We start from the raw sequence: 9,940 nt of genomic DNA, 5'->3' as shown, positions 1-9,940 counted from the left end.
TAGCGTGTCTGCTGTTTAAAACAAACTTCCTAGCCTAATTTTGAGACTGGCTATGATGACTGAGATGGACTATGTTGATTTATTAATAATATTTTGTTTGGGATGAAAAAAAAGGAGAGTCCATTTCACCAAAATGCTCCATCAGCACATAGTTTAGTGTGCGCGATGGACAGTATGGCTATGGAATTTACTAACCACACAATCCACATTTAGGTGATTAAGTCGCAAAACTTTATTTGCATTTGGTGGATTAAGTCGCAAAACTTTAGCTTCGTTTGGTGGCACCATTTACTCTAGGTAGACGGCAACCGGTTTCGTTACCGGTTGGTACATTTCTTACAAACATTCAGCCAAAGGCCAGTGAAAGTTGAGACGGCAGCCGTGTTTTTATCGATGTTTGCCATCCTTATGTGTGCCATCGTAAAGGAATTGCCTTTTAATTTTAATCTCCGAACTTCTGAAGCTGACATATCCTATGAATGTAGGCTTGTAATGCAGGCTACAATTTAAAAACGGGTAGGACTCATTCAAAAATTCGAGGGGGTTCGCTAGAAAACAGGGGGGTTCGCTAGAAAAGGGGGGTTCGCCCGAACCATAAAAACCCCCCACCTGGCTACGGGCCTGCGACGTGTGAAGCACCGAGCTGGGGTGGTGTTTATAGTGCTTAAGACCATCGACACATTGGAATTCAATTGAAAATTAGATTTTGTTTTTTGGAGTAGGTCTACGATGACGTGCTTTCCTCTTTCTGGACTTTATTTTCTCTTCTTTATTATTTGGGGTGGGGGATAGCTGGGGGCCTCGGCCCACATCAACCCTTGCCCCTGTTACAGTTTCCCCTCTTGGTGGCCTTGGTTGGTAAATTTGGTACATTATAGTCATCATAGGGCTACAATTCATGATTTAGTTTTTATACTTATTTAAAGCATCAGACTTGATGCTTTGAAATAACATACCAGGGTTTTGCGCTCTTTCTTGCTGAAAAGGAAAAATTAGACAAAATTAATCTTTAAAAAGCCGGGCTTAGATCTTCGAGATTATGTGTTGGCCTCTTCTTAAAATGAATGCTTTATGATATGATACGTTATGTTGAATTGTATTGTGTCACTTTGCCTCTAGTATTGAAGTTAATAATATATACCGTAACACTAATAATTTAACTTTGATCAATATCAATATGATACATGGCCACTCAGTTAAAGACCTGAGAGTAAAGTTTAGTTTGGTTAGGGTGGGGTCGTTTGCATAGTTTTTGTTACTGATATTTCTCTTTTTTTCATTTGTTATTATATTGCTTGCTACTCATGTCTTTCCGAAATAAAATTTGAATTGAATTGAATTAAATCAATAAACGTTGGTGGCGCTATAATAATATTTCTTGATCAGAGAAGTGAAAGGCAAGCTGTAGGGGTGGCTATAGAGAGGCTACGAGAATGCTGCTATTTCATAATGTATATACAGATTACGGTGTTCAAAGTTAGAGACCCTTATAAGACCTCTAGTACTCAAGTAAACTTTTAATTTCAGATAAAAATTAAATTGAGAAATTGTTCAAATGAACACTGTAGTCTCCAGAGATACCAAGTCCCGACTAAAAACATTAAAGGAAGTTAAATTTTTTTTTTGTTATGAATACCATATCAACGTTTTATGATAAGTTAAATCAATCTGTATACAACGTTGTTTCGTACTTTAAGGACTCATCAGTGCAGCTCAGATAAATTTGAGATTGAACCTAGCTATGAAACAAGCAAGCTTGTAACATGTGTATAAGAGACAGCATACATACATATACATATATATACACACATAGGCCTACATATATATACATGCATACATATACTTAAATATAAAAACAAAAATAAATATATATATATTATATATATATATTATATATAAAAGATAAAGACCTGAGGATAGGCCGAAATATTGCTTTTCTCCAAAAAGTGTTTCTAAAAGTCTATACATGGTATTCGTTTCCTATATTCTTTTATTTATTTATTACACTTCATCACTGCAAAAATACAAGAACAATTCAAAAACAAGACAAAGAGCAGCGAAAAGGAGGGGATGAACAGGTTTTATTATCGTACCGAAACACACGTGGAACCTCACAATTTTATTTATAAATATTTATTTACATATATTTATATATATGTATATACATATATATGTATATATATATGCTGGCACAATTGCTTAAGAAAATATCAGAATTGCCTTAATATTTCTGTTCCTTAGAAAGACCTTGTTTGTTGAATTCGCAAATATGAGGAAATAACAGAAATTAGTTTTCCGAAAAAAAAACACTTACAATGCAGTAATATGTGACACCACTTTATTTGCTTTTTTTTTTTAAATAAATAGTATACATGTCATATAATTACAGTAATAACTAATACTATGAAGATTGAAGTATGTTACGTTAACGTATCATCTTGCAAATTGAAAAAGAAATATAAATCGACTTACAAAATCGTATTCTTGATTAACAAATATATTTTCATACATTTTGTTATAAAAACGATAGAATAACTATTAAATTATAACCAGTACCGATGAGTTGACCACATGTGTTATAATTTTCTGATATCTTCACCTAAATTAGCCGAGTTATTTTGTCTTTATTATATTAAATTTATAATCATAATAATAAACGATATAAGTGAATACATATAAACATTTATTTTTAAAATGATTAGACGACCGAAGTATTTCTCATGCAAATAAATTACTAAAAACAACTCCACTCCTTAAGCCTCATAAAGGGACTTTGATGATAAAAGCATCAAATTATTATTTCATTTATTAAGAGAGGGCCCCTGTATATAAGCCGACCTTCTAGAATACGCTTGAAGAGTCACCCTTTGTAAAATGGTAAAAATAATTGTGACAAAAACATAGTTTGTAGCTCTAATGCGATGTGCTGGTTAAACAAGTGTAAATTATATCTGTTTTACTTTATCATAAATTACATTATTTAAATAATTGAAGCACTACCAATGCTAACACTCTGAAGAAATATTTAGTGAATGTCGTCATATTCAAGTCTATATGCCACCATAAAATTACAGTAATGTAATTTCAAACGGGTCTAAAAATGATACACAAAATAAATTTATGTAGATCATGCGAGAATAGAGGAACTAGATACTAGATGAGATTAGTTTTCTGTAATGAATTTGTAAGTTAGGCTTACAACGAAATGACCAGCTCGATGTCAAATGAATATGCATTTTACCAGAGTCTAACTGTGTCCAATAATGCACATACCGTAAAATCTCGAATTGAAGCCCAGTGGGCTTAATCTCGAAATGAAGCCCATCTCGATTGAAGCCCATCTCGAATTAAATACCCCCTCTTTAGTTTGCAAAATTAGCCTTGAAAAGAAGCCCGTCTCAAAAAGAAGACCATGGGCTTCTTTTTGAAATAGTACAGTACATACACTGTACATTTCATTTTGAAAAGGAGCGCCCCCCACCCCCGGTCTTTACTTTGCAAAATTAGTCTCGAAAAGAAGCCCATCCAACGTTCGTAAAAAAGAAGAAGGCCAGGGCTTGAATTTAAGGTTTTACGGTATTATCATAGGCGGAGTCGGCTAGGGCCTCCCTAAATTTGTCAAAATTATATAAAAAATGAAAAATGAAGAAAAAAAGAATATTATATTTAAATTCAAGTCATAGAGTGCCATTTCCGGCCATCTGAAGGTGCCAATCACTCCTCAGCCCAATAATGGTGGGGCTGAGGTGGTATAGGCCCTCCATCTGTCAAAACCCCCACCCCCCATGGGCCACGCTATTTGGAATTTCTTTGATCCGCCACTGATAGTTGAAATGTAGAAGGAGAAAACACACTCGGAAACAAATCTAGTTTTAGGCATCCACACACCCACATAAATAAATATACCATAAGTTAATTGAATTGTGTTGTGCATACCTATTATACATTATATTAATGTTGTTAAAGGCTGTCAAGATAAATACAAATGAGGAGAGCAGTTGAAATCTAAATCCTATAGTACACCTTTGGCTCATATCTGTGTTAGTGCGTTGTTTTTTAACGTAAAAAAGTTAAAGACGAACTAATCATCTCTGAAAATATTCGTTAATGATATATTCCTTGGTTAGCTAGAAATACTTGTTTTTCTTCGTACATCTTTCTCCTGAAATACCGGCCTAGCCAATACCTCTTCCCTACTTCTGGGTACCTGTGTGCATACATGCGTGGTAGATGTGTGGGGATGCGCCAAAGTGTTGTTTCTCTTTGAAAATTCCTCAAACTCCCGATTGAAATCATCTTCGTCATCCGGAAAAAGAATACCAACATACTGCGAATCAGAAGGCACACTTATATGAAGCCATCTTTCCATCCATTGCGCAACTTTTTCAACTCTTGTTGTTTGATCTTTTGGTGGTAACATAAACTCCATTGGGGAATCATTAAGATCTTCAATCTTTTCGTTCCGTTCTTGTCCATTTGTGTCTTCTGTTCCGTTATGTGTTACATTTGGAAGAGCTGATTTCGTGTTAACAGAATTTGGACCTGCTTCTAATCTGTCTTTAATTTTCTGTCTATTAGCGTAACGTTTCCAATCTCCAAAAGCACATTTGAAGGCGTTTAGCAGATACGAAACCATTGTCTTTGCCGTTGGAGAGTCTCTGCACAGGAAAACATGACAAACAAAATTTGATTCTTCATTATTATCTCGTTGTACTGTCGTTATAAAAGAAAATACCCGTTGGTATACTTTATCTGCAGCACCGTACGTTACTGTATAAATTGGGATAAATGTTTCTCGTTTTGATGAAACATTTGGTGCTTCCGATATTCGCATGCCTTTAGTAGAAATTGTCACATGTACACGTTGTAGATCTTCCCTACCACGTGCCTTATTATACAATGTGCGAACAATTTCTTTTGTACATTCTCGTCCCATTTTGATCCGAGTTATCATTCTGCCAAGATAGCATACCTCAAATGAGGGCGGCTCTTCAGTCAAATCGAATTGTGCTGATTTTTTTCTAGCAAACGCCATTGTGCAATAAATTTCTGCGTTCCTGAGACTTTAAAATGATAACTGAGCATGCATTACATGACCGAGTTGATATAAACGTGGATTATTATGAAGATTTATTCCAAACGTTGGTTCCTGTGAATATGAAAAACAAAACAATATAAGTTAGTATAATATACCATGGCGTGCGTTTGACAGATAACACGTGGTAGATGTAACCCTATACTCTGATGGTTGTGATCGTATGATGTACGTATCCGACCCTATCGTAGAGGTCATAGTAAGGGTTCAATTCCTATGGGACATTACGTCCGTGAAAAAAATTATTTCTTTGACAATTCAGATATTGTTTATAGAGCTTTATGCACAGAGAACAATATTTTTCACTTGCAGGCGTATGAAAATGAAAACATAGAATATGCAAATATCATGCAAAGTTGTTTTTTTTTTTTTTTAGTTAAGTCAAACAATCCTAGTATATCCTGGAACCGAAACCTAGACTCAGAAATACCGGGGTGGTGTCTGGTGGGGGATAGTTTGCCACCATATTTCAAAGCGACTAGTGTGGCCTGTGGTCCCCTCTAGGCGCATAAAAATGCAGTATTAGCATCCTTTTGTGAATGTTTGTATGTAATTGCTATGGATTGAATCTGAAATAAAAGTAAGTGAATGATTGAATAATGTTTTTATACGGTTGTGATTCCTATACGTCATAGAGCTAACATAGAAAGAACGCTACTCCGAATAAAGAGAGGGAGGCCATGATTCGGAGTAATGTCCGTTCTATGTTATTTAAAGAATAATCAGTGCACCTAAAAGCTATATATATCAAGGCTACTGAACAGCGAATTCAACACAGAGGCTGAATAGGCCTATGAGTACTGAATATGAAAACAATAAAAACTAGACTTCGGCCTGTTTGTCTGTAAGCAGAACATAGGAATTTTCCTTATTGCCATAATAATAAGTAAATGTTGAAATTACAAAAGAAAAAGTTAAAATCATTAAAAAAAAACGTATAAAGTAATAAATACATGAAAAACAGAAATAAAAACATAAGAAAATCATGGAGTAACCAAAAAACATGAAATTAACTAACAGTGAGACACGAACTATGGCTGCAGTGGTAATACTAATAGGCCTATCGAGGGTGATGTTGAGATTTCTTAATGATATGGTAAAGAACTAGACCCTGCGGAAGTCAATGTATTTTTAATTTGTCTACTTTGCGTAATATTACACCGAGGGCGAAAATTGTTTCTGTATCTCACGGTAATTTAGTGTTTAACATAGATGTAGCTAGTTTGAAACGCTTTAGAAAACGCAAATAGCGTTAATATAAACGTTTGATTACCCGTTTGTTATGTGCCGGTCAGAAAACCCTATGCAAAAACATAGGAAAACAGGATAGAAGAAGAAAAAAAATCAGAATGAAAACAAAGGCTTTTTCTGCTAACGCAGGAAAAGCCAATAACAACAGTTAGGTACATTTTAAGACTTATGATTTATCACTTAGATCGATGCATGGTGAATCAATTAGAACAGATGTTAGTCAATTGACTAATTATGCAGTATTCGAAATCAATTCAGTCGACTTCCATACAGTGCCAGCCACCTGCTTCTGCGGACATATTCACACATGGGAACAATGCGCCAGAAAGATAGTCATCATTCATGGTATGACAATATATATTGATTACCATCCGATCCTTAAACTGACACCATCTTTGACACAGTTAACTATCGGGATATGAGTTGCCCTAATCTATGGATACAAACTTCTATCTGTACGAGTTAAGGGCACCGTACCGTCTCCATGAGTGAATAGGTAATGAACGCCCCTGATCCATAGGTCTATATAGAACTTAAAAAGTATGAACTAGGCCTATCTCCCGTGGCTAAGAAGAACCCTCCTCTCCAGTAAAATGAAATCAGTAAGCGAGGATAAAAAGGTTAATTACGTGCATATGCCTAAATAGTAGACGTATGGGTTACTCAGTAAGTCGAAGTGTGCATGCCTAAATAGTGGGCCTGATGCATTTTCTCAAGCGCATAAGCCTAAATACTGTAGTATATGCAAAATCTTAAATAATATGCGTTACCAAATTTCACGTGTGCATGCCTAGTGTTCGTATACGTACATTTGTCTCCCTTACATTAGGCTTATTTTTGTGTAGGATGAAAAAAATAATGTTCATATTCTACCTGAGACTAAACATTATTGATGTTTACAAAAGGCACCACGTACTTCATGCATTGTATTTTCAAGGATATATATTATATAAATTTTAATAGAACTGCAAATCACGATAATTATGCATATTTATATATAAACATTGTGAGGTTCCACGTGCGTTTCGGTATGATAATAAAAGAATATAGGAAACGAATACCATGTAAGAATTTTGGAAACACTTTATTGGGGAAAACCAATATTTCGACCTATCCTTAGGTCTTTATCATGTACCTTAATAAAGACCTAAGGATAGGTCGAAATATTGGTTTTCTCCAATAAAGTGTTTGTAAAGTCTATACATGGTATTCGTTTCCCATATTCTTTTATTAATATACAGTATATACATATATATACACATATACATGCATACATACATACACACATACATACATCATGCATGCATACACACATACACATATACACATATATATCTGTCTCTTATACACATCTAGATGTGTATAAGAGACAGTATATAGATAGACAGTTCCTCGAACTAAAATGAGTTGCCCTTTGTTCAGTCCCGTGTTAACCACATTGGCATCCGTTTATCATTTTAAAAAAGTCAGAGACTGGTCATTTTTTAATACCGCACACTGTTAACAATATCAATATGATAATCTGCACAATACAAGTCAAATCCAAGTAATTATGCTTCAAAACAAATCTCTCAATACGGTACTTACATGACTACATAATGTAGCGACACTGTGTCCTGACCTATTACAATGTAGATATACCATATCAATGATGATACTCTACTGGGAAGTCGAAAGTAGAACAGTATCTACTGGAGTTGTTAGTCACAAACCACCAAAACAACACTGGAGCTACAATTCATTAGCACAATAGTGCATACACAGTATTTTACTTGGTTCATTAGACCATTGTCAATAGGCCGGCGCATCAATTTCGAACGTTAAGCGTTTTGGACGACAGATTATAGAATTGGTTTAGGCAAAAGTGCGTCAGGTGGAAAGTTACGACATGCAGGCCTACGGTAGGAATACTATTGTATTGATGTCTGGATTTTGATTCGAAGCTTACATTTATTTGTAACTCGCTACCTAATAATACTGAGTTTAAAACTAATAATTAGAAACCATCTTGATCTGCCCTGTCTAAATAATGTAATCGACAAATAATTCCACAGTGTCCTGCACTTCGTTGTCATTGTGTTTCGGCTAATATATATATATATATATGCCTATTTTTAATTTTAATAAGCTATCCAAATGGAAATAATTCGATGCTGTAACCACATAAACATAAACATACTGTATTATAAAAAAAAAATCTTGACTAAATATTTCTACACTTAAATAACTAACACTATTAGGCCTATAAATACGTAAATGAAGCTTTATCAAGAGCGCAAATATCGCTGCTAAAACAATAAGTGGCATTTGAATGACAACCAAGATTGTCTGGAAGTACACCTAATATACTAACTAAATATTAAGTGTGTAATACCAAAGAACTGAAATAGTAGAAGAATTAAATTTTTCATTAAAATTGATGAAGGTGATACTTAGTAAAAGAGATTCATATCATTTCTGTGAGTATAAACAAACCTGTCAACATCAGTTGTTACAAAGAGGCATGATGTGTCCAGGACTCCAAAATACATGTGTCGTTTCAGGAACAACATCTATAAATAATATTATAGGCTACCTATTGAAAAAACTACGAGTATACTCTGGTCTTAACCTTCAACGAGAACAAATCCGTGAATCACCCATGATGATGCGATACGTGCAGCGATTTTATCATCCTGTGTGTCAGTGTTTAAATAACTGGATACCAATTCAATATGCATAGCAAATTGAATGAATGGCTTTCAGTTGGTAGAACAATACAATTAATACCAGCGTATTTCTATATTAAATGTTGTATGATTAATGGTAATAGTATTGCTATTATATAAACAGCAATGGGTGATGACATAATTCAACGACATTGATAACCTGTTGGACGGAATTGAGTGTGATGGAAGAAATAACTAAATGCAAACGATCTGGTGGTGAGGATGATGATGATGAGGAGGAGGAGGATGATGATGATGATGATGATAATGATGATGATGATGATGATGATGATGATGATGATGATGATGATGAAGATGATGATGATGAAGATGATGATGATGATGATGATGAGGATGATGATGGTGGTGGTGGTGGTGTATGTGGTGATAATGATGATGTAATGATGAAGATAATTGTTGTGAGGGTGATGATAATGATTATGCTAATAATTGTGATATTGATTATGATAATGGTGATGACGACGATCATTATGAACATAGTGCTGACCATCATCGTGTTGATCATGAAAATGACGCGTTGATAGAAATGTTTAAAATAAAATAATGATTATCTATATTTACACTTGTCACATTCATAGGGGAAAAATACACGAACTTGTTACAACATTTGACTTTTTTAAATTGAAGCCAATTGCATTAGCATCTGACGAGATAATAATAATAAATGTAATATTTTCAAAGATAGTAAGTTATTGGTGGTTGAAAAATTGGTAGCGATTAAATATTTAAAAGCAGAAATATTTAATTGTAAAACATTAAAAATGTACGTCAGTGAATCCCGCCCGAATGATTAACTGTCGAGTGTTGGAACGTTTGAAGGGAGCGCCATCAAGCCGACGAACATATCATATCATATATCATATAT

General features: G+C 34.5%; 1 protein-coding gene across 5 annotated transcripts in view; it reads right to left on the bottom strand.

The window, feature by feature from the left end:
- Nucleotides 1–3,406: 3,406 nt before the first annotated feature.
- LOC117121938 overlaps nt 3,407–9,940 on the bottom strand; it is a 10,461-nt gene continuing 3,927 nt past the window's right edge. For 3 of the 5 annotated variants that reach the window (XM_033267352.1, XM_033267356.1, XM_033267353.1), the window contains one exon: nt 3,407–5,149. In XM_033267352.1, the coding sequence (XP_033123243.1) occupies nt 4,124–5,035 (912 nt within the window). In that variant the 5' untranslated portion in view covers nt 5,036–5,149 and the 3' untranslated portion in view covers nt 3,407–4,123. Of the gene's footprint in view, nt 5,150–7,933; nt 8,090–8,821; nt 9,027–9,940 lie in introns of those variants that run through there. The other 2 variants (XM_033267355.1, XM_033267354.1) reach the window with 2 other exon arrangements.

The sequence above is a fragment of the Anneissia japonica genome, unplaced genomic scaffold (assembly GCF_011630105.1).
Source record: "Anneissia japonica isolate Jap-2015-1 unplaced genomic scaffold, ASM1163010v1 scaffold352_len1594369_cov220, whole genome shotgun sequence".
Lineage (NCBI taxonomy): Eukaryota > Metazoa > Echinodermata > Crinoidea > Comatulida > Comatulidae > Anneissia > Anneissia japonica.
Note: the sequence above shows the minus strand (reverse complement) of the source record. Positions and strands in the feature narration are given on the sequence as shown.